At 39.6% G+C, this 25,036-nt stretch overlaps 2 protein-coding genes across 2 annotated transcripts; both read left to right on the top strand.

Moving 5' to 3' along the window:
* The first annotated feature begins 20,630 nt into the window (after positions 1-20,630).
* On the top strand, positions 20,631-21,962 carry LOC127105612 (uncharacterized). The gene has a single exon (XM_051042806.1). The coding sequence runs from the start codon at positions 20,631-20,633 to the stop codon at positions 21,960-21,962; it is 1,332 nt and encodes a 443-aa protein (XP_050898763.1).
* A 541-nt stretch (positions 21,963-22,503) lies between these two features.
* On the top strand, positions 22,504-24,780 carry LOC127105621 (uncharacterized). The gene has a single exon (XM_051042816.1). It carries the CDS (start codon positions 22,504-22,506, stop codon positions 24,778-24,780), a length of 2,277 nt encoding a protein of 758 aa, XP_050898773.1.
* Positions 24,781-25,036: the final 256 nt, after the last annotated feature.

Here is a 25,036-nt window from a genome sequence, read left to right on the forward strand (position 1 = left end):
TCGACCCACTTGGTGAAATAGTCGATGGCAACAAGGATGAAGCGATGCCCATTGGAAGCGGTCGGCTCAATCTTTCCAATCATATCGATGCCCCACATAGCGAAAGGCCACGGCGAAGACATCACATTCAAAGGATTCGGCGGTACATGTACCTTATCAGCATAAATCTGGCATTCATGGCACTTCCGAGCATATTTGAAACAATCAGATTCCATGGTCATCCAGTAATAACCTGCTCTCAACAATTTCTTAGCCATTGCATGTCCGTCGGCATGAGTACCGAAGGAGCCTTCATGAACTTCCTGCATTAACATGTCTGCTTCGTGTCTGTCCACGCATCTGAGCAAAACCATGTCGAAGTTCCTCTTATACAGCACATCGTCTTTGTTCAATAAGAAACTGCCTGCCAATCTTCTCAAAGTCTTTCTATCATTGTTGGATGCCCCTGCAGGGTACTCTTGACTCTTCATAAAGCACTTGATGTCGTGATACCAGGGCTTGTCATCAACTACCAGTTCAGCAGCAAACACATACGCGGCCATATCAAGGCGCATCACGTCGATCTTGGGAGCATGGTTCCAACGGATCACCGTGATCATGGAGGATAGAGTAGCAAGAGCATCTGCCATCTGGTTCTCATCACGAGGTATATGGTACAGCTTTACTGTTTTGAAGAAAGTCAACAGTCTTCTCGTGTAATCTCTGTAGGGGACCAGAGTAGGCTGGAGAGTGTTCCAATCACCATTCACTTGATTGATTACCAGAGCTGAATCTCCGAAGATGTACAAATTATTGATTCTCAAATCAATGGCTTGCTCAATACCCAAGATACAGGCTTCATACTCAGCTTCATTATTGGTGCACTCGAAAGTCAGACAAGCGGTGAAAGGCATGTGGGAACCTTTCGGAGTTGTAATGACATCACCAATTCCACTTCCTCTGGCGTTGACGGCCCCATCAAACATTAAAGTCCACTTTTCGTCTGGATCAGGTCCCTCTTCAACAACTGGCTCTTCACAGTCTTTCATCTTGAGGAACATGATGTCTTCATCTGGAAAATCAAACTTCATCGGCTCATAATCTTCAACCGGCTGTTGAGCAAGATAGTCTGACAGAATACTCCCCTTGATGGCTCTCTGGGAAGTATACTGGATGTCGTATTCTATCAGTACCATTTGCCAACGAGCAACTCTTCCGGTGAGAGTTGGCTTCTCAAATATATACTTGACTAGATCCATTTTGGAGATCAGTAAGGTTATGTGAGACAGCATGTATTGTCTCAATCGCTTAGCAGCCCATGCAAGTGCACAACATGTTTTTTCAAGCATTGAGTATCTCGACTCGCAATCTGTGAATTTCTTACTCAGGTAGTAGATGGCATGCTCTTTCCTACCTGTCTCGTCATGTTGACTGAGAACACAGCCCATGGAATTGTCCAGTACTGTCAAATACATAATCAGCGGTCTCCCTGGGACCGGAGGCACAAGGATAGGAGGATTCTGCAAATACTCTTTTATCTTCTCGAACGCCCTTTGACAATCATCATTCCACCTGATAGCCTGATCTTTTCTCAACAATTTGAATATTGGCTCACACGTGGTTGTTAGGTGAGAGATGAACCTTGCAATGTAGTTCAACCTCCCTAAGAAACCACAGACTTGTTTCTCTGTTCTTGGCTCAGGCATTTCCTGTATCGCTTTCACTTTGGCCGGATCCACCTCAATCCCTTTTCCGCTAACAACAAAACCCAGTAGTTTTCCAGATCTCACCCCAAAAGTACACTTGTTTGGATTAAGCCTCAGCTTGAATTTCCTCAAACGCTCAAACAGTTTCTGCAAATTCACCAAATGTTCTTCTTCTGTCTGAGATTTGGCAATCATATCATCAACATAAACCTCGATTTCATGATGAATCATATCATGGAACAGAGTCACCATCGCTCGCTGATATGTTGCTCCGGCATTTTTCAGACCAAACGGCATCACCTTGTAGCAGAAGATGCCCCATGGGGTTATGAATGTTGTCTTCTCCATGTCTTCTGGTGCCATCTTAATTTGATTATAGCCAGAAAAGCCATCCATGAAGGAGAATACCGAGAACTGAGCCGTGTTATCCACCAAAACGTCAATGTGAGGTAAGGGGAAATCATCTTTAGGACTAGCCCTGTTCAGATCCCGGTAGTCAACACACATCCGTACCTTTCCATCCTTCTTAGGTACCGAAACGATATTTGCAACCCATGGCGGATAATTTGTGACTGCTAGGAACCCTGCATCCAACTATTTTTGCACTTCTTCCTTTATCTTGACAGCCATCTCTGGTCTTGTTCTTCTGAGCTTCTGCTTGACCGGAGGGCAACCTTCTTTGAGCGGCAAGCGATGTACCACAATGTCTGTGTCAAGCTTTGGCATGTCTTGATAAGACCAAGCGAAGATGTCAACAGACTCTTGCAGCAATTCAATCAACCCCCTTCTTCACATTGTCTTCCAAAGCAGCCTCTATCTTGATTTCTCTCTTGGCGTCCTCGGTGCCGAGATTAATCACTTCAACAGACTCTTGATGCGGTTGAATGACCCTTTCCTCTTGTTTTAATAACCTGGTAAGTTCTTTAGGGAGTTCACAGTCTTCATCACCCTTTTCTTCAGCTTGAAAGATTGGATTTTCAAAGTCGAAGCGAGCCATAGCAGAACCGTTATCAGTAGGATCCGGTGATGTGCATCTGCATGAGTGATGGTATGTGCTTATGAGTATGAAAAAGAAAAGTGGAAACTAAACAAAACATTGCCATTTTTTTTTTGAAAAACTGCAAAAATAGAAAGACAGGGAACGAAATATTTGAATGCAAAAAGACGTCCTTTATTTATGATAAAAATGCAAGTGTCACATAGATGAGCCCTGCAATGAGTCATTACGCCTTGGCGGAACGTAAGACTTGGATATGCATGAATAAACAAAGAAAATTACTCCTCCAGACAAGTGGCTTGGACAATCTCCTCAGAAGACCAATTGTTGAGAACTTCACCCAGGATCCTCGGACGCACCCAGTTATCGATGTTGCAATCACTATCCCCATCTTCATTGTTGACTGCAGAGACTAATTTGACTTCTCCTTCAACCATGTTAACGTTGGCTCCACCATGCTGGGGCATGGGATTATTGACGACATTAGGAGCTGGTGCAAAGTTAACGGCCTTTGAATCAATGAGGTCCTGAACTACGTGCTTAAAAGCTTTTTAGTTCTCAATATTGTGGCCAGGTGCCCCAGAGTGGAAGCTACACCTAGCGTTGGCATCATAACCCACCGGAAGCCTACCAAGGGGAGGAGCCAGAGTGCGCAACTGCATAAGTTGTAGTTGTTGAAGACTAGAAAGCAACTGAGCGTACGACATTGGAAGAGTGTCGAAACGCCGGTCCATCGTCCTTGGCCACGGTTGATAGGCGGGTCTGTTACCCGGTTGTTGTGGTTGGTACTGAGCTGGTTGACGTTGTGGTTGTTGTTGTTGTAGTGGTGCTGCAGTTGGAATGGTCACAGCCGTAACATACAGTTGCTGATGATAGTTCTGAAAGTTATTCCTCCGGTTATCCCTGTTCTGATAAGAAGACATGGAACTTGCATCCCCTTCTCCCCTCTTCTGTCCCTGAATGAACGGCTTCTTCACCCCTGATGAGGATCCACCTCCACTCTAGGTCTTGTATGTCCTCAGGTAATTCTCCACCCTTTCTCCGGTAGAGACTACATCAGCAAAATTGGAGGCATTGCAACCCACCAGGCGCTCTAGATAAGGTCCTGGCAGAGTGTTCATGAACATGTTAGCCATTTCCTTCTCCAACATAGAAGGTTGAACACAGGAAGCTGTTTCTCTCCAGCGTTGAGCGTATTCTCTAAAGCACTCATTGCTTTTAAGAGACAGATTTTGAAGTTGAGTTCTGTCCGGAGCCATGTCTGCATTATACTGATACTGCTTCACGAAAGCCTCAGCCAAATCCCTCCAGCAACGGATGTGGGCTCTGTCCAGCCTCATATACCATTCCAGGGATGCCCCAACTAGGCTGTCTTGGAAAAAGTACATAAGCAACTTTTCGTCATCGGAGTATGCAACCATTTTACGGAAATAGGCTTGCACATGGGTCTTCGGGCAAGAGTTGCCATTGTATTTGTCAAATATCGGGACCTTGAATTTCGGTGGCACTCTCACACCTGGGACCAGCCCCAAGTCAGCAACATCTACTCCTAGAGGATTCTGTCCTTCCACTGCCTTCAACCTCTCTTCCAATCTTCTAAACATGGGGTCCACACCATGACCCATACCAAAGTCTTCCTGCAGCAGGGGGAACTGATCGTCTTGATCATCATGAACGGGCTGTTGACCGGAGGTGACATGTAGGATTGGGATAGGCCCCGGTCCATTGGGTCCATTAGCCTTTCCAGCTGGAGGCTCAGTCACCGTCTCTGGTTGAGCAGGGGGATTCCTCTGTATCATCTGCCTGAGCTCTTGTTGTCCCTGAGCCACCCCTTGAACCACATCCATGAATTGATTCATGCGGATTTTCATCTCGGCGAACTCTGCCTGTAGGCTTTCCATTACTCTTTGTTTGTTTCTGCGGGTACCGTACCGGTGAATGCCTGGGTCGGCTATCCTGCTGATTGAACACCAAACAAACTGAGAACACTATGGCGGTACCTGTTATGCAAGACATGCTAATGAATATGTAAATGCAATGACATGTTTATCAATTCCAAAGGTATTCTACCCCCTTGATTCTAGTCTCTCAATAGATAAACGATGTAAAAAAAAGACTAAGCCGTTGATGAGAACCAAGAAAATTCCGACCAGAATCAAGTAGAAGATATAAACCCCACAGAAATGGATAAACATGTGTGAATGATTATGAATGCAAAATGATGTGATGCAAAATGATGTGAATGCAGTGCAATGGAGAGAAATTAAGAGCACACCAAACAAAGGTCATGGGATGGATCATGTTATCCTTAATATCAACCACCCATTTTGGTGGATTATGGTTTACACCTTATCAACACCCAAGTTTCATTGATATTAAGGATACATGATCGGATCAACCATGAATCAAGGGTTTGTTACAAGTCACGAGCATGGAGTTTAGGTTAAGAACCACCCAAAAGGAGTGTACTAAGGTTTAAACCTGCCAAACATGTTCTACAAAAAGGTTCCCATAGTCATAATCCCATCTTTCGGATATTATCGGAGGAACGACTACTCGTATTCCAAAAATATTCTCAAGAGAGACTCTTATGAGTGTAGTATCGCGTAACAATCGTATCAAATCTTACACTTGAACGACTTTCGCACTACATCCTACGAATAGGCCAAGATGGGTTTGGTAAACTAAGGTCCTCAGCTTCTAAGGTCTATATTGGAAAAAGCAATGTCTAACCACAACTTACTTGTGTGACATTATTTATCTCAACATAACCTCCACCAAGTGAATGGGCTTGCAAGTCAACTTGCTAAGGAATAACTCCACACAAGTCGACAAGACTATGCCATTCTCCTATCCTAAGTGCACTCGAGTTCGGGTATAGAACTCATCTCACAAAGACCACCAAGCAGCCATAGCCAGCCAACAGATACAACAATGATATGTACACAATGCAATAAGGTAAAGCAGGTAAGTAAATAACTGTACAAAAGCATGAACACCCAATAAACAAACAAACTACAAAAGCTATGAGGGACTCGCTTAGGGAAACCGGGTCCCCAGCAGAGTCGCCAGCTGTCACAACCTGAAAAATACAGTGTGCGAAAAAGCAACTGGCGAAAGAAAATGACAGAAGATTCGCCACCGTGCGTTATTTATCCCAAAGGAGGGAAAGGAAACGCTCGAAGTAAACCTGAAAAGAGGAAAGGAAAAGACAAGGTCTCGTAACCAAATCTTGGGTTCGGGAGTCGGTTATGCGAAGGGATGGTATTAGCACCCCTACGCGTCCGTAGTACTCTACGGGATCCACTTTTGTAGTTCTTGTCTAAAGGGTGTGAGTTTATCTTATGTTGTTTACTAAAAAAAAGGGTTAAATGAGAATGACTCGCGTGGATGTCGCATCCACTGCATACGTATCTCATATGAATATGAGAATCAGAGTCTTCGTAGCTCGGCTGACCTATGGGTTGGGGGGATGTGTGCTCGGTAAGACATCGTGTCTTATGCCTACGTATCTCATCTGGAATGAGAATCAGAGCAAGCCGTAGTTCGGCTAACTACGGGGTTATGGAATGGGTTTTGGACGAACGACGTTACTATGCAATCTACCGGATGCTCGACCTTTGGAGACTTACTCGCCTGTAGTAGAAGGAGTAAACGTGTCTTTAGGAGAAGAAAAATCAATGAAGGGTTAGGGTTTGGTATGCTCATGCAAAAAGGCAGTCCTTGACGAAGGAACCTGCATAAAGTAAACACAAAAACATTGCCTCCTATCGAGGTCTTCCAGCTAGGAAAGCAGTAAAATGTGGGAAAAATGTAAAAGTACCACACGGATGAAGATCCGAGGTAACAGCAATTAAAGGAACGATAAACCCTGAGATCCTTCCAATCTAACATCATCGAAGAAAGTGGGTCAGTATAGGTAATCGGAATGGACCTCCAGGGGGTATCCCACAAATAAATTGGGAAACCACGCAAACCATCTCTACAAGAGTCATGTGAGCCCTCACAAAAAAAACTCAACAAACAGGTTAGAGAAAAAAAAATAGGGTAATCAAGGGTTGCCCCCAAATCAAAAGGTAACCACATGAATCATGCCCTTTCAATTCACAAAAAGCTCACAAAAAGCAACCAATGGTAGGAGGCCTAAACCTCTTGTCAAACACATGCATCAAAAGGGTATCAAATTCACTCATAATACCTCATATATTCATAAAATTCAAATTGAAGGCATAAAGATGATGGATATAGGGCAAACCTGATTGGAGAGCTTGATTCAAATTGAGTTGCACCCGTGAGGTTTACAAAACAATCTCTAGGGTTTATGTGAGGCAGAGGTGATTCTGCACAGTTGAGTTCCCTTCAGGGTTTGGAGGCTGCTCTGAGTTTTCTGTTACCTCTTCTCTCACTATCTTTTTCCTCCAGCCAGTGTAATAGGAATAGAATGGAATTTTCTTTCACTGAAACTTTGAATTTATAACCTGATTTTTGTGGACCTGTGGGCTCAGATGAGAGAGGCCCAAGTCCAAATTTTTTCTTTTATTTATTTATTTAATTTATTTATTTAATTGTTTATTTATTTATTTAAATTTTTTTTTTCAAAACACGTGGGCTTCGCCTAGCGAGCAAGACAGCTCATGAACAAACCTTTGCTCCTTCAAGATTAACGTTTTGACTGACGAATAGACCCCTGTTGGAAGTAACTTAAGTCTTTCCCTTGTGTTGACTGATCACCCAAATAGAACCCACAAAGTGTCTTGGATGATATTGAAGCTTCTTGGATCTGATTTTGATCGCCATGATGTATCTAATGTTAAATGACCTAAAAATGAATGCATGCATGAGGTGTAAAGCGTATGCTTCCAGGAAAAATGAAGGGTAAATTTTGGGGTATTACAGGTGAGATCAAGGGGAACAACTTTTATGTTTAACACTTTTCCATTTGAAGCCTGTATGATAATGAAGTTTGAGGTGGAAGTTTGGGGAATCAAATATATTTGAAAATTTTCTAAGTCCCAAGTCAAATGTTCACTTCTTCCACCTTGAATAATGTTTTCTATGTACTTCAAATGAGAAACGTTTCTTCATCAAAGTTGTAGATATTTCAAAGATATTCAATTTGGTCACAAATCTTACCTCATTTGGATTTGGCATGAAGGAGTTATGCATTTTAGAAGTTGAGGAAAATCACTTGTTCAATGGCATTGGTCCAAAGTGACATATAATGTTTCTTCTTGGCACATGCATTTTCAAGTTGAATTTGAACTTCCTCCAAACATAAATGTCGAATTAGACACCTTGAATTTGATTATGGAATTTTAATGGCTTTCATCTCATAATAATTGAGCAAGTTATGGTCTTGGGAAGTTGACCTATAAACTAGGTTTCAGACAAAATGACCTATAATCTTTCACCATAAAAAATGACTTTCCAAGAAAAACTAGCTCTTGACTTAAACATGAAAGTTGTTTGTAATTTTATTTTGAGTAACTTTTCTCTTCAAATAATTTTCATATGACAAAAATTGTAGGAGATAGGGTCTAGGGAACCCCAGTTTTGACCAGTTGACTTTCCTTGGTCAACCACCATGAACCAACGTGCTAACTTGACATTCTCTTGAATTTTGGGACTCATGGAGGATCATATATGTGTAGGGTGATGTACTATGATGTATACCTTGAGATATTTGATCAATTGTTAAAGAAGCTTGTTGAAGAAGTTACATAAGATACTTAGATGAATTAGGGTTTCCAAGGCAAACAAACTCCAAATTCTTGATGATTTCTTGATCAAAATGACATGTGAAGATCATGGGGATACATATATGATGATTAGAGCCAATGTGAACCATTTCTTGATTGAACACCTTTCATTGAGGGTCTCAAACTCTAGATATAAGCTTAATAGAGCATGGGTAAGCACACACACTACCTACAAAAGTAACAAACTATATATTGACATATTTTTGATATTTTGGTTAGTAAGTAATGGAAAAAAGTATGATACAATCAAAAGTTCTTGGTGATCTCTCCCAATGCAAACTCAATGAAATGAGGGGGGGGGGGGGGGGGGGGAGGGGAAGGATAATGCTAAGGTGTGATCCCAATGCTAATGCATATGATGAGATATCATGAGGGATCTTAGGGTCAAAATTGGGGTCTTACAGTTGGCATTTAAATTTTGGTTATTGCTCCATCGGAAATTTGGGTGATCTTTCCAACCCAGATTGTATATGTTGGAATACAGGTTATTCTTTTGAAAATTAAAAAACTGGACCTTCTCACGTGTACCTTCCAACGAGCACCTTCCATTCGCATGTTCTCCTCCACATAAATCACACCTAAGTGCTTGTATCTTGCTTACGTTAGCTCTACCTAAGCTACATTCAGCTAGCATTTTATTCAATAATTCAATTTGAGCTAAAAGAGCAATATGGGTATCAACAAGTAACATACCTTTAGGCGTGCCCAGAGTTTCAAGCTTGCCTGACCTTTCACTTTTCGAACGGTACTCATTCTTACACATCTAGGTCTTTTACTTATGGTTTGGTCATTTGGAGGAAAGTACCTCCCGTAAAAGCATCCAATAACATGAGAGTTTGACTCTTGAGACCTTTGATGAAGTTTTGCATTTGCTCCATATTATTATTGTTATGATTCAGGCATTTGTGCATTTGTGCAACTAAAACTTATGAGTGAGGTAAACCTAGGAGAATGTTAGGTAAATGACTTAGAAAGATAACTTAAGTCATGAAATAATTTAGATAGTGATGCTTGGAAGAATCCTACTACGGTGTGTACAACAAACAAGTAATCACGGGAATGATACATTAACAAGCTTTGTATGGAACATATGTGATTTATGTAATGAGATTGGATCATGTTATGATGCCATGGGAATTGATATGATATCATGAGAATTCGTTGATATTTTTGGTGAGGAACCTTTGTTCCAAAAGTCCTATGTTTGGTGAGGAACCTTTGTTCCAAAAGTCCTATTTATTGTTGAGAACTAATCACGTATTCAGAATTATTTGTGATTGTGCATATACCATTTGAGAGGCTTATGTAAAACAGAAAATCGGGATGTGGCACCAATGATTCGTGCCTCTATTGGGTTTGAGTCCCAACCATGAAGGACATGGGGGAAATGTGGTCACCTAAGTGGGTTAGAGTCACATACGATGAAAGATACCCTAAGTGGGTTAGAGTCCCATATGGGTGACTGTCGCTTGAACTGGGGATTAAGCCTCATAGAGGACCCGATATCCATCGTGAAAGTCGAATCATACGAGCATGCATGAACCGAGTCTGGCTTAGACGTAGGTCCATTCGAGGATTGATGTTTCGTGAATCCGAATAGTGATTTATTGAGTTATATGAGCTCAAGTGACATGTTTCCATACATTGCAATCATCCCTCAGTTAATCAAGTCCTAGTTGCATTGTGTGAGTTATACACAAGTGATAGAAGGTGAATACTTGAGTTAGAAATTAGGTAGCAAACCCTGTAGAGCCGAGTGGACCCATAGGATAGGTGAACTCACTGAGATTATTATCTCATCCCATTATCGTTGTTATTTTTCAGGTATACCTTGCAAGTTGAATTCATGAGCAGTTGTCTACTAATGTTTCAATGGATGCTGATTATTGTGATCTTCCGCTGTGGAGTTGTGTACAATGAAGATATTGCACATAGTTCTTAGACTTTATTATTAGGCTTTATTGTATGACATGTATCATTGATGTTTTTAGTTTGGACATGTGTATATAATGATGCCTCTAGGATCTTATGTTGTATCAGTACCAAATAATAACATTGATATGATATTATTCTAGATATATATTATACGGGTCATTAGAGTTGGTATTAGAGTAGGTCGATTCTCGACCTAGCCTTGAAACATCATAAGTAACTCTATTTCTTCCTCATATGTGTGTTTTGCTAACATGATTCTTAATGTCATATTATGTAGTATTGGGCTTGATCAACCTAATTCTATATGTGTGGTATGTAGGATCATGTTTTAGAGACCGCGAGGACTTTGAAGGTTGTGGAAAGTTTGTGTTTTGAGGGTGGACTCAAGCCAAGAGTAAGAAGTAAAGAGAATTGGCGAACTTGGTTGAAGTTGAAATAGGAATTGTGATCCTGGTAATGTGGAATTGTAGGGTGGTATATGTTTCAAGAAGTTATGTAGTACTAATGAAGTCGGGAAGTTAAGGAATATGGAAATTTGTTAGTAGGACAAGATTGACCCACTAGTGTGGAATGAGTATGGTAAGTAATTCCAGGCAGTGAAGGAGGAAGGACGGTTTTGTTGCATGTATGACATAAGGTATGGAATTGATGTAGTGCATTGATGTTCAACTTTTAAGGTCACTAGGGCATCTTGGAAGAACAAGAGCACTTTAGAGAATATGTTCATAATGGTACCTTCCAAGTGGTTAAGAGCTTGAGAGATAGGGACATTCAAAATCTTTGTAAAGGTTTAAGGCAGTGGTGAATTGTAAGATGAGTCTCGAAGACATAACTGCCTATTCCAAGTGGGACATGTATGTGCCAGGTGAGATATAAGAGATAAACCAAGTATACCCAATCTTAGAAGGGAGATAAAATTCAAGATGGTTCATTGAGATTCAATATTCATTGAGTGACCGTTATGGAAATGTTAGGTTTCCCAAGGATTAGATGAAATGGATTTGTGCCAAAAAGAGAACAAACATCATCTAAAAACATAAGCTCTAGAGGGATTGGTTTAAGGAGATCTATGTTGAGGAAAATAACAAGTAATTTGGATTTAAGGAATTCTAGTAGAATGGTTCTGCAATTGGAGTTGAGAGAATTACCATGGGAAGAGTAGTGAATTCAGATTGTGGAAGCAATGTGAATGTTGCAACATAATTGTTGTAATGGGGTACATTTTAGATAAAGGCACAATGGGGCCATCAAGATTCATTAAGGCTAAGTCATGGGCGTGTAATGGATGATTATTCACACACGAAGATTTCTAGAGTATTAAGTGGAGTGGAGAAAGTTATACCTTGGTCTTATGAAGTATGTGATAGTAGTATTATGGTCACATGTATGTGAAATTGACTATACTTTTTGGGATGTCTATGGAGTATCACATTATTTATTTTGAGCAGTGAGTTTTAGGTCTTGAGGAGTTGAAGTCGTGGTAAGAAATGGAAGACAAACCAGGCTTGAATATGGAGCTAAGTGTGGAACGTGAAACAAACTATGTCGTATGGACTCATAAGGAGGCGATAAGCTTTGTCAGTAGCAGGTCATATAGATAAGTAGCTTATGTGTGATGAAGTGTTCAATAAATATCTGTTTGGAAGAGAATCCAAGTCAATGTGTATGTGGTAATGTTAAGGCTCACCTTGAATGCATATTATTTTGGTTTTCAAGAGTAGAAGAACTACTTGTATATGTCTTGGTCGAAGTATTTCGAATCTATCTTTTGTTGAATATGAAAAGTTTGTTATCTTGACCCTCACCAAGAAATCAGTTGAGGGAATGAGGTGGTATGCTTAACGTGGGTTGTTCATGGTATCCCTTTGATGATATGTTGACTATTGTGTCATTGTGGGATTAATATTAAGTTATGAATTATGTTGTGACAGTGCACCTATGTCGTTAAACCATATGGTGGAGAACTTGTGGATGTTAATCCATGAAGTTGAGGTTGTGCTCTTACTGCATTGTTCTTGTTGTTCTGATGTATTGCCATGATTGGATTCCATTAGAGTAATAAAGAAATGGTGAACCATGGTTGTAATTCTCGTGTAATGTTAAATTCATGGGGATGCGTGTGGGTAATTAAAGAAGTGATTGCACATGGTTTAGAATGGAGTCTTATTGGTTAGTAGTAGTTGTTGTTGACGACATCCTTATCATTTATCGTACTCCATAGGAGATTGAGGAATATTAAAGGATTTGTCCTACTAGTTCTGTGAGATAGGAAATATCTAGCAAAGTTTGACAAGTTGAGCCGTCATGACCAGAGTGGAGTTCTTAGTCAGGCGATCTAAAGAGATCGGTTCAGTATCTTGTAAGTGTTAGTGACGTGTAAGTGGTTATACATGTTATGAATTGGATAGTTGCTCGGATGTATGGTCTCAGAAGTAGACCTCTCATGGAAGTAGTATCGAATATACATAATGTTACTATACTCTATCGGCAGGATGTGTAAGTTATTCTCCCAGGAGAGAAGATGGAAATGAGATATTCGTAAGTGTAAATGTGTAACTTGGATTGTATATTTGTAGGAACACGAGCTAAGGTTCCCCTGAGATGAAGCAGAACAATAGGAAAGAATAATTATTGTCAGGAAGTGTGATGTTGTCCCAGGATATGTGACTAAGTTGTGTGACTCTGTGAGTGGTATTGGAAAACTCACAGTTACTTCCCAATTTGGTTAGGTTTACTTATAAGTGTTGTAATGTAGATGACTTGGAATTCCAGGTTGGTATTACTTCCCTGGTTTGTTGTTGAAATTCTCCATCTATGTGTCGGTAAGAAAGTCATTCTTCTTGAGAATGATCGGTAAGGTTTTAGGAAAAGGTGCTCAAAGGGAAGTAGGGATTTTTTATGAAGTCCTATAAGCTAGTCAAGGGTACCGGTGAATTTCAGGTGTTCCATTATGTTCAATTGGAAGTTGCATAGTAAAGAGTTTTAGATGGGAAAATTGTGAAGTTTTGTGGAGGATCCGAGAGGTAACTACTTGTAGGAAAGAAAGTAATACAATCTTGTGCCAAGTGTGTTATCTTACTGGAGTGGTACGAGAGAAGTGAAGTATCAGGTGTAGACGATTGTAGTATATGGTACCAGGTCAAATGAAACTAATAAGAATATCAATATACAGATTGTAAGACTTGTCGCAAGTGTTGAAAGACTTATAAGGAAAGATCCATCAGCATTATTGCAGGTAAGGGATCATTTGTTAACCCCACATATATTTAAGAATGTTATGTATCCTATCAGAATAATGTTTCGTGGTTATGATTTTGATTAGCTCAGTGCAAGAAAGGGGAAGTTGTGGATTACATAGGGATTTGTGAAAAAGCAGTTTACAGCGACATATCAAAACAATTAAGTGGAAAAAGGATTTGAAATAGAGGTATTATCAGATCAAGAAATTGGATAAGTATTTGAAGAATTAAGCTTGCTAGTGAAGAAAATTGGAAGATTCGAGTATGATAGAGGTTTGAACTGAAGCAAAGTCGAGTCTTGACCTGAGCGGAAGAAATTCGGGGGCGAATTTCAATTTAAGGGGGAGAGTGTAATATCCCATATTCCATTAAATGCTTAATTGGTTGTCAGTTGAGATCAACTGAGTTCCTATGTACTCTATCTCTTGTCAGTTGTAACAATTGGAGCTCATGTGTGCTCTAAGTGTTATCAGTTAGGACCAATAGAGTAACTAGTGGAATCTGAAGAGGTCAATCGTTATTAAAAGAGGATGACCATTATTAATAAGTACAAGAGGGGACATTTTGGCAACAATAATAATTGGTCAATTGGTACTAGAAGACAAAATATCAATTGGGATATTTTTTATCATTACCTAATAGTATATTAGATATTTAGATATTATTTATATATGTATACATTCATGTGGTGGAAAAGAAAATAATAAAGGATAAGAACAAGAGAGAGGAAAGAAATATCAGTAAGAGGAAGAGAAGAGGAAAAAGATAATAAAGAAGAAGAGAGAAAGAAGAAAGAAGGGAAGAAGAAAAAGAAGAACCATGAAAGTTCATCATCACTAATTTCAACTCATCATTTTCACCATCTCCATGTGTTAGAGGTGATTTCTAGTTAGACCCTTCCATTTAGTTAGAGATTAGGTTTTTGTGTTTTGAATCATGTTGATGTGTTATGGATTCTAGCTTATGTATGAGAGTTGTCATGAAAGGTGATTCAATCATGATTTTCATGAGTATTGCGATTCTTATGTGGTTGTTGTGTTCTTCACATGATTGAAGGTTATTGTTGTTATTATGGTTATATGCTTCATGAACATGTGAATCCATGGTGTTTATACATGTTGTTTTATGAGCCATGTCATAAGTTTTAATGGTAGTTTGGGTGTTATGGCTGTTAAAGGTGAAATAGAGTATGCAGGTTGGAAAAAATAGATGTTTCCTGCAACCAATCAATTGACTTCCCACCTTTAATCAATACAACCATTGAATGATAGGATCAAATATAAAGGATATAGGATCAATTGACATGAACTAATTCCTTGATAAATTAAAATATGTCACAATGGGGGTCGAACCCGGGACCTCCTTGGTATATTACAAGTCTTACAACTAGGCTAAGTTCTTGTTGTTGAATATTTGTGCAATGAACAAGTTTTAACCTATACTCTTGATTAAGTTAGATTGTTAGATTATTTGAGTGTTGTAACTCTGTTTTGGACGTGGACGGATGTGTTAGAAAGATAACATAAAAGACTATTATTCTTGTACCATGTTATAGTACATTATGAATGTTATGAATTATATTATGATGTATGTTATGAATTGCTATTGTGTTTCTTATGTGATACATTTCATAACCTATGCATGAATTGTTGTTGCGTTGATTTTAATATGACTAAAACTTATGAGTGAGGTAAACCTATGAGAATGTTAGGTAAATGACTTAGAAAGATAACTTAAGTCATGAAATGATTTAGATAGTGATGCTTGGACTAATCGTACCGCGGTGTGTGCAACGAACAAGTAATCACGGGAATGATACATTAACAAGCTTTGTAGGGAACATGTGTGATTTATGTAATAAGATTGGATCATGTTATAATTTCATGAGAATTTGTTGATATTTTTGGTGAAAAACCTTTGTTCTAAAAGTTCTATGTTTGGTGAGGAACCTTTGTTCCAAAAGTCCTATTTATTGTTAGGAACTAATCACGTATTCAGAATTATTTGTGATTGTGCACATACCATTTTAAAGGCTTATGTAAAACAGAAAATGGGGATGTGTCACCAATGATTCGTGCCTCAATTGGGTTTGAGTCCCAACCATGGCAGACATGGGGGAAAGGTGGACACTTAAGTGGGTTAGAGTCCCATACAGTGAAAGATACCCTAAGTGGGTTAGAGTCCCATACGAGTGACGGTCGCTTGAATTGAGGACTAAGCCTCATAGAGGATCTGATATCCATCGTGAAAGTCGAATCATACGTGCATGGATGAATCGAGCCTGACTTAGACGTAGGTCCGTTCAGGGTTTGATGTTTCGTGAATCCGAATAGTGATTTATTGAGTTATGTGAAGTCAAGTGACATGTTTCCATACATTGTGATTATCCCTCAGTTACTCAAGTCCTAGTTGCATAGTGTGAGTGATACACAAGTGATAGAAGGTGAATACTTGAGTTAGAAATCAAGTAGCAAACCCTGTAGAGCCGAGTGGACCCATAGGATAGGAGAAATCACTGAGATTATTATCTCATCCCATTATCGTTGTTATTTTAAAGGTATACCTTGCAGGTTGAATTCATGAGGAGTTGTCTATTGATGTTTCAAGAGATGTTGATTATTGTGATCTTCCGTTGTGGAGTTGTGTACAATGAAGATTTTGTACATAGTTCTTAGATTTTATTATTAGGCTTTATTGTATGACATGTCTCGTTGATGTTTTTAGTTTGAACATGTGTATATAATGATGCCTCTAGGCTCATTGTTGTATCAGTACCAAATAATAACACTGTTATGATATTATTCTAAATATATATTATACGGGTCATTACAATTTGTGCCCAATATGGAAGATTTTGATAGAGAGTCATCAGAAATCATTAAGAGAGACTTGTAACACCCCAATTTTTGCCCTAAGATTAGTCGAACCATCTCGCGTTCTGTTGCATTTTTGCATTTAACTAATTACTAACAAGTTCTTGTAGTTGGTTGATTTTTGCAGGAAATATCGCGTGGTGCGCTCTTTAGCTTATGAAGGGCAAAACGGTCATTTGTTTACAGCCGGCCGTCAAGTTTGAATTTTGAGTTGTAATCAGGAACTTTGGTTTGTTTGATCTGGTTGGGAGATTTTAATCGGAAATGGTGTCGGAAGCGAAGTTAGTCGGATAACCATATTGCATTGTACCGTCATTTTGTTTTAAATTAATTTTATTTAATTCTATTTTATGTTTCATTTCATTTTAAAAAAATAGATCATCTCATTTTAAGTTTTATTTCATTTTAAAATAACTAATCCCGTTTTAAGTTTTCATTTCATTTTAGATAACTTCATTTTAAAAAAAAATATAACTTTATTGCATAGTTTTATTTTAATTCTATTTCCAACATTAAACAAACAGCATATGCAGTGGTTTTCATTTTGTTTTGCATAATCATAATAATAATTTTCCACAAAAATAAGGAATTTTTATTAATTCTTTACACAAAAATAATAATACATAAAATTACAAAAATAATAAGTACATTTTCTACAAAAGGAATCATAAAATTCTTAAGTTACTATACTGTCCGATGTCTATTCGCTCCGATTCTCCGACTTTTCCGACATATCTTCAAACCTGCAAAATGAGCAAAACAAGGAAATTGAATCGGTTAATTTGACAACCTCAGAGATATCATCATCGGATGTCCCGTTCGCGACCTCGGCCAGAACAGGGCAGATGTTTGTTCTTATCGAAAGGCACCGAAAGAGGAAGAGGAAAACTGCATTTTAAGATTGCTTGGCCAAAAAGAGATTATACAAAAAAGAGCTTATTTGAAAAGCCGGTTTGAGAGAAAAACTGCATTTTGAGATTGCTTGGCCAAAAAGAGATTATACAGAAAAGAGCTTATTTGAAAAGCCGGTTTGAGAAGTGATTTTTCTCAGGAGGACGGTTTGCCCCAAATGGGACCTTAACTCCAATCATCCTATGAAAAAACACAATTCCAACAAAAAGTCCAACAAGCTGAAATAGTTCAAACAAAACCAATTCAGAAACTAGTTCAGAAAAACAGTTCAGAAAGCCAGTCCATCGAACCGGTTTAATTAACAAGTTTTCAAATCCACTGGATCCGTTCAACAATCCAAAACAATATCAGCCAGCAAATCCGAAATAAAATCAATAAACGTAAAATCCGGATCCAAAAGCACAGCAACAATATAACAAAGCCATTCAGTCAAAAACTCATTAATAATCTGTTCCGAAAATACCTCAACAAATCTAGCAACAACTTCAGCGGAAATCATGAAAAATCAAAGCCCACAGTGGATTCGAGGGGGATATAAATATTAGGAGGGATCCGAAATCCGGGGAGAAGAAGGAGAAGCCAAAACCGAAGCCTCGTCGTAACGGATCAACGTCGGGAACTTGTGGCGGCCGTGGATCCTTCTGATTGCCACTACCACCGGGACCCATTACCGTCATCGAGCAACGCCTCAGTCGCAAAACATCATCGGCTAACGAACCTCAACAAACGCCGTCAATAACAAACGCGTACAGGTAGGATTTTATCACCGTAAATCGTTTTGCTCTGATGTGTGCATTTCAGGTTTAAGAAGAAGATGTGTAGGATAGAAGAAGGAAACATGGAGCATGCAACAATGGCCGCCGCCGGTATAAGGAGAGAAAGAGAAAGGATTGACAAACCCTAGCAGCAAGCACAAAGCCAAATGACTTTTCTCTTTCCACGTTTATCTTGTCTGTTGGATTTTGGTAAATTGGTATTAGTAATTGTTTTAAATAAAAAGTTTTCTAATAACTTCTAATTAAGTAAGTTTTCTAATAACTTCTAATTATTAACATAGTAAATTAAAAAGTTTTCTAATAACTTCTAATTAATAAAATTTGTAATGTTAATAATTGCTATTAAGTAAGATTTTTTTATATATAACTTTTACGTACCAAATTTCCTTTGTTAAAAAAAGCTAGGTACATAATTTATAATCAAGCTTGTTTTTGTTATTTAGATTAATTTGTTTTTATTCATAGTCTATAATTAATTTGTTTTAAAAGATAGGTACATAATTTATAATTTGTATTTATCATTCTCCACCGTTTAAAAAAGGATAATAATAGCACAGTTTTTTTTAATATTTAGATTAATTTGTTTTTATTTATTTACCACAAAAGTTAAAAATAAGTTCTTTTCTTAATAAAAAAAAACCTTTCAAATTAAAACAATTTTTTTTAGAAAAAAGGCATTAGTTTTAAAATAACCCTTCCTTATCAAAAATATAAAAAAATATATAATAACTTTTCTTTTCAACAAAGAAAAATCTCAAAAATTCAGTTTTGACTTAGCCGTTTCATTTTCGTCTAACCCCCGTTAATTTGTTTGTTTCAGTTTATCATTACTATTTCATTTGTTCGTTTTTGTTCCATGGATGTAATTTATGCGAGGCCATGGTCGCGGTTTATTTTATTTCACATTTTTGGGGATTTGTAATTTACGCGAGTGGTCGCGATGCTTTCCTTTACTGTTTGCTTTATTTTCATATTTTTTATGCCTGCCATGTAATAATTCTGTTGCTTGCATGTTTTTACCGTCTTGCCCTCCGAAGGAATTAGGTTTAGCAGTGTGACCGCTGAGTCAATAACCCTAAATTTTGACCCTTTTCAAACCCTTGACCGTTTCCAAAACCTCAATAGCCTAGGCGTCCCGCCGTGGACGAAAACGCCCTTTACCCTAGCATTAGGTCAAAGAGTTGTCGTACTCTGCCTTAGGGTTTCCCGCCGTGGAATCCCTAATTTTAGCCCTAATTTCAATTCAACGCCTCAACGTAGAAATAGGAGTTTCAACGCTCCACGTAAGCGTTTCCTTAAGAAATGCTTATGCCCCATCGAAACCTTGACCACAGTCAAGAAGTTTCTAGCCTCTCTTTCAAGGGGAACTACAATTACTCTGATTCCATTCCCGTCAGGATATGTAGGCACAAGATACGACGTCTTGCCGAGTAAACTTAGGACTAACCCTTAGGTCTCTTTTAGGTCACTTTATCCTTTAGCTCAATACATATTCCAAACAGATAATAAAAATAAAAAGACATACAATAAACAAAAGGTTCCTGTAGAGTACTACAGAAGTTTAGGGTGCTAGTACCTTCCCTAAGCTTAACTAACCCCTTACCTAGGTATCTCCCCGCATTGTGCTTACGATGCAAGAATAGGTTTTTCCTCTTTTGACCTTTTCCTTCGGATAAATCAAAGAGCGGTTGTGAATTAAGAATTGTGATTCAAGCTAATTAATAGTTTGATATCCTATTTCCACCGCAACAGAAAATGGCGACTCTGCTGGGGACCAACATAATTAAGGGTTGCCCCTATTTTGTGTATTGTATGATATTTTATACTATTAATTGTCTGTATATATTATTGTGTATTATGGGGGGTATCTTTGTTGTGAGATAAGTCCTACACCCGGATTTGAGTGAACTTATTATAGGAGGTGATAGATTCAACGAAGCTTATAGGGAGTTGAATCCCGACCAAGCCGACTTGAGAATCACCGCTCAGTTGAGGCCCTTTTGAAAGGTAGTTCTGTTGAACGAGTAATCGTGAAGACACTTACTATCTTCGATGGGAGCCTATGACACTGGGGACCGTAGTTACCTTAACACCACTTTGGCCTTATATAGGACGTAGTGCGGGGACTATGAGGGAGTAATCCCAAAATAGTTGCTATGCGATACCACACTCAAAAGAGGTTCTCTTGAGAATATTATTAACCACCGAGTCAATTGGGAAATTGATAATATCCGAAAGATGGACTGATGACTTTGGGCACCGATTTAGAACCCTTGTTCCGCAGGTACAATTAACCCTATAGTACATACCTCTGTGGGATGGGTAGACCTTGACTTCCGCTCATATACCTTTAACCTAGGACTTTGTGTGTTTATGTGCATTACATCCATAAAACATCGCATTGCATTACATCTCATGGAATTCAAACTTTATTTATGAACATCGCAGGCTACCATGGATTACAATAAGAGAAACACCTTGAAATACTCTTTTAAGAATTTTAAGTTGGATGACCTAAGGAAGCTAGGAGCTTTGGTTGAAGATCAAGAGGGGTTCAAGGACAAGTACGGAAGGTTATTATCCTTATTGAGAATCCAAGTGAAGGATGGACTTCTTTCTACGTTACTACAGTTCTATGATCCGGATTACCATTGTTTCACGTTCCCAGATTATCAGCTATTACCTACCTTAGAAGAGTACTCTCAGTTGGTGGGGTTACCTATTGTGGATAAGTCTCCGTTCCCTTTCTTAGAGAAGGACCCTAAAGAGGAAGACATTGCTAAAGCCATATGCTTAAAGGTGTCCGACATCAAAGGCAACATGATCACCAAAGGCGGAACTGTAGGGTTACCTACGCATTTCTTAATCAAGAAAGCCCAATATTATGCCGATCATTTAAGCATGCCTACCTTTGAGACAATCCTTGCTTTGCTTATTTATGGAATGCTACTCTTCCCAAGTTTTGAAGGATTCGTTGACATTAACGCCATCAAAATATTCATGAAGAACAATCCAGTACCAACGTTATTGGGTAACACTTATCATTCCATACATCTCCGGAATTTTCATGGTGGAGGAATGATCACCTGTTGCGTGCCTTTATTATACAAGTGGTTTATTTCTCACTTGCCCAAGTCTTTTGTAAGTCTTGATAAGGGATTTTGGTCACCAAGGGTCATGGCGCTGACACACTCGGACATCGTTTGGTATAATCGTGTGTATGATGGAATACTAATTATTGACAGCTGTGGAGACTTTGCCAACGTACCTTTACTTGGTTTTAATGGAGGAATCAGCTACAATCCAGTCCTAGCTCGCCGACAGTTAGGGTATCCCTTGAAAGAACCGCCTAAAAGTATTCATGTGGAGAAAATCTTCTTTAAGGGTGACAAAGAACTTCAAGATCAGATTGTATCCGCTTGGCGTCATTTGCACAAGAAGGGCAAAGAAAGTTTGGGAAAGCCGAATTGTGTGTCTATGGAACCTTATCTTCGTTGGGTCCGGGAAAGAGCCATCAAGCTGAAGATGCCTTATCCTCGCCAAGATCCTTTACCTCCGAGAAGAGAACCTGTTTTAGTATTCATGTCTGAAGCTGAAAAGTTGGAAATCGCTTTGAAGAGAGCACAACATGAGGCAGAAACGTGGAAAAATAAATATCAGGTTATCTTCAGTGAGAATGACGAGCTACAAAAGCAGCTGCAGGCGAAGAATGAAGAAGTGCTTTCCTACAAAAAGAGAAGAATCTACGAGGATTTATTTTCCTCCAACTCTCCGCCTACTCGTTGAAGTCGTGGGCTACGCTTCCTTAGGGCTTTTGTAGCTTTTATTTAGCTATTTTTTTTTCTTGTTAATATTTTTTAAGAATATTTATTTGTAATCCATTTTCAAATTAATAAATAAAGATCCCAGTGGTATTCCGCGATGTTCGTAAAGGCTTGAATTCCATGAAATCTTTCATTCGCATTTTGCATCACATTTTGCATTTCATGTGTCTCCCGGTTGTCTCATACTCGGTTCTCTCGCGTACAGTTTCGTCACCCTGAATCGATACAACACTAGAGCTCAAGCTCGAAGAAGGATGGAAGAGCACGGTCAAGAGATGGATCGCGTTAACAACGAGCTAGCAGACCTTCGAGGGAATGTAGGAACAATTATGGAACTACTTCAGGTTATCAATGCAAAGATGGATACTCAGCCTACTGTGGTTTCTGAGATCAACACTACCGCTGGCGTAGATCCTCCGGTTGTTTCAGTTGAGAACCCGTTTCCTTATGGTCTTTCGTAGAGTTTCATACATCCGCCTGTTGTTACGTCAGTTCAACAAACTATGCCGGTTGCACAAAGTGGTCAACAAGCCATGCCGGTTATACAGAACGTTCAACAGACTGTGCCTTTGGTTCCCGAGCCTCCAAAGGTGGTCCCTACCTTCACACAAGCTAATATCCATACTCGGGTGCAGCCTTATCTTAATGAGCCTGTTTATGAAATTCTGGATGATAATGATGAAGGTTACCAGCCGCGTGATAGGCTCCGCGAGGAGGTTGTTACTATTGATAAAAGATTAAGAAAGATGGAAGGAGACCAGATCTTTGGTGCTGCTGCTAGAGACATCTGTTTGGTTTCCGGTTTAGTTATTCCGCCAAAGTTCAAGACTCCGAACTTTGACTGCTATGAAGGGACTACATGTCCGAAAAGCCATTTGATAATGTACTACCGTAGGATGGCTGCCCATGTGGAAAATGACAAGTTGATGATCCACTGTTTTCAAGACAGTCTGAAAGGTGCCTCGTCGAAGTGGTATTTAACATTGGACCAATCTCGCATCAAGTCTTTTCAAGATTTGTCTGACGCTTTCATTAAGCACTATAAGTACAACATGGACTTGGCTCCTGACAGGAGACAACTTTTGAGTATGACGCAGAAAAATTCTGAAACCTTTAAGGAATACGCCCAGCGGTGGAGGGAAATTGCTTCCCAGGTTGAACCTCCATTGACTGATAAAGAATTACCTGACTGGTTTGTTGACACCGTTCGTCCTGAGTTCTATGAAAGGATGGTGGGTAGTGTAACCACGAATTTCGCTGATATTGTTGCTGTTGGAGTAAAGGTTGAATTAGCTATGAAGAGTGGAAAGATGTCCAGTGGGTCTAGCAGTACAAGTTCGAAGGACCAAGCTAAGAAGACTTCCGTCAATCCTCAGAGAAAGAAGGAAGGAGAGACTCATGCTGTGTCTTCAGATAGGAGAAGGAATAGGCAGTATCAATATCCGCCACATTATGCCCAACCACAGGGATACCCGGTTCAGTATGCACCACCGCCATACGTGGCTGCTGTTGCACCATCTTTTAACCAACAAGCTCCACAAGCGCCCGTTTATCAGCCCATGCAACAGGTTCCTGGTTATCCGCCTCCGGTTTTTCCTCCTCCGAATTATCAGCAAGCATCCAACGCTCAGGCGAGTCAACAACCGAGGAACCAGGCACCTCGCCAGAATGCTCCAAGGAGACTATACAAGACTTGTCCACCGATTCCGATGACGTTCACCGAGTTGTATCCTTACTTAGTGCAACGCGGTTTGGTCACTACTCGAGCTTTGGGACCGCCTCCGAATCCTTTGCCAGCCAACTACAACGCCGCCGCTCATTGTTTATTTCATGAGGGTGCGCCAGGTCACGACTTGGAGAACTGTTATGCTTTGAAAAACCTTGTGAGGGATCTGATGGAAAAGAAGATTCTGTCATTCAACGATCCGCCGCCCAATGTCAAAAGTAACCCTTTGCCTGACCATGGGGCTGTTAATGCCATTGATGCTTCGTCTGAAGAGAATTCTATCCTTGATGTAGCTCAGATTAAGACTCCGCTCAAGGCATTCCATTCAAAGCTGTTTAAAGCAGGCCTAGTATCTGTTTCCCATATCGGTTGTACGAGCTGTAAGGGATGTGATAAGGGTTGTGTTATGGTTCGGAAAGACGTTCAGAGATTGATTGATGATGGTTTTTTGCTAGTTAACCAGGTGAAAGAAGTAGCCGCAATTGAGCCTACCTTCAACTTGCCAGAATCAAGGGGTAGGATACCAGTGTTTAATTTTCCAGCACCAAATTCTGTCATGCTAGTGTTCAGTATACCGACTCCTGTTACTCCAACAGTGGACCAGCCTAAACCGTTGATTATCCAAAAACCGAGTCCATTTCCATTCAGTGATCCCAAAGCAGTACCTTGGAAGTATGATGTAACCGCGATTGACAAAGAATTTGGGAAGGTCATTCCAAGAGAAGAAGTGAAGGTTGATGGTGAAAGTGTGACTAACATAGCTGGGGAAAGCAGGATGACTCGCAGTGGTCGCGTGTACACACCCCGTTTTGATGAGGCTCCACCTAGAGAGACAACTACTAACACTGCTGTGCCTGCCAGAGATAAAAATAAAGAGGTTGTTACTAATGATGCAGATGCTGAATTCTTAAGGATCATCAGGAAGAGTGATTACAAAGTTGTTGATCAGCTTCATCAGACCCCTTCGAAGATCTCTATCCTGTCTCTGTTATTGAATTCACCCGCTCATAGGGCTGCTTTGCAGAAAGTATTGACGCAAGCTCATGTCGCTTAAGATATTACTACCGGTCAGTTTGATAGTGTGATCGCCAATATTACCGCATGTAATACTCTTAGCTTCAGCAATGAAGAGCTACCGAAAGAGGGCCCGAATCACAACCGTGCTTTGCACATATCAGCGAAGTGTCAAGAGGATAATTTAGCCAGGGTGCTTGTGGATACCGGTTCATCTTTGAACGTCCTACCCAAGAGAGTTCTTAGCAAGTTGGCTTACAAAGAAACTATGGTGAAGCCTACTTCTTTGATTGTCA

The sequence above is a fragment of the Lathyrus oleraceus genome, chromosome 1 (assembly GCF_024323335.1).
Source record: "Lathyrus oleraceus cultivar Zhongwan6 chromosome 1, CAAS_Psat_ZW6_1.0, whole genome shotgun sequence".
NCBI lineage: Eukaryota > Viridiplantae > Streptophyta > Magnoliopsida > Fabales > Fabaceae > Lathyrus > Lathyrus oleraceus.

What these genes read in the sequence shown, in the direction of transcription:
- LOC127105612 (XM_051042806.1), top strand. Translation starts at nt 20,631, where the DNA reads ATGGATTACAATAAGAGAAACACCTTGAAATACTCTTTTAAGAATTTT.
- LOC127105621 (XM_051042816.1), top strand. Translation starts at nt 22,504, where the DNA reads ATGCCGGTTGCACAAAGTGGTCAACAAGCCATGCCGGTTATACAGAAC.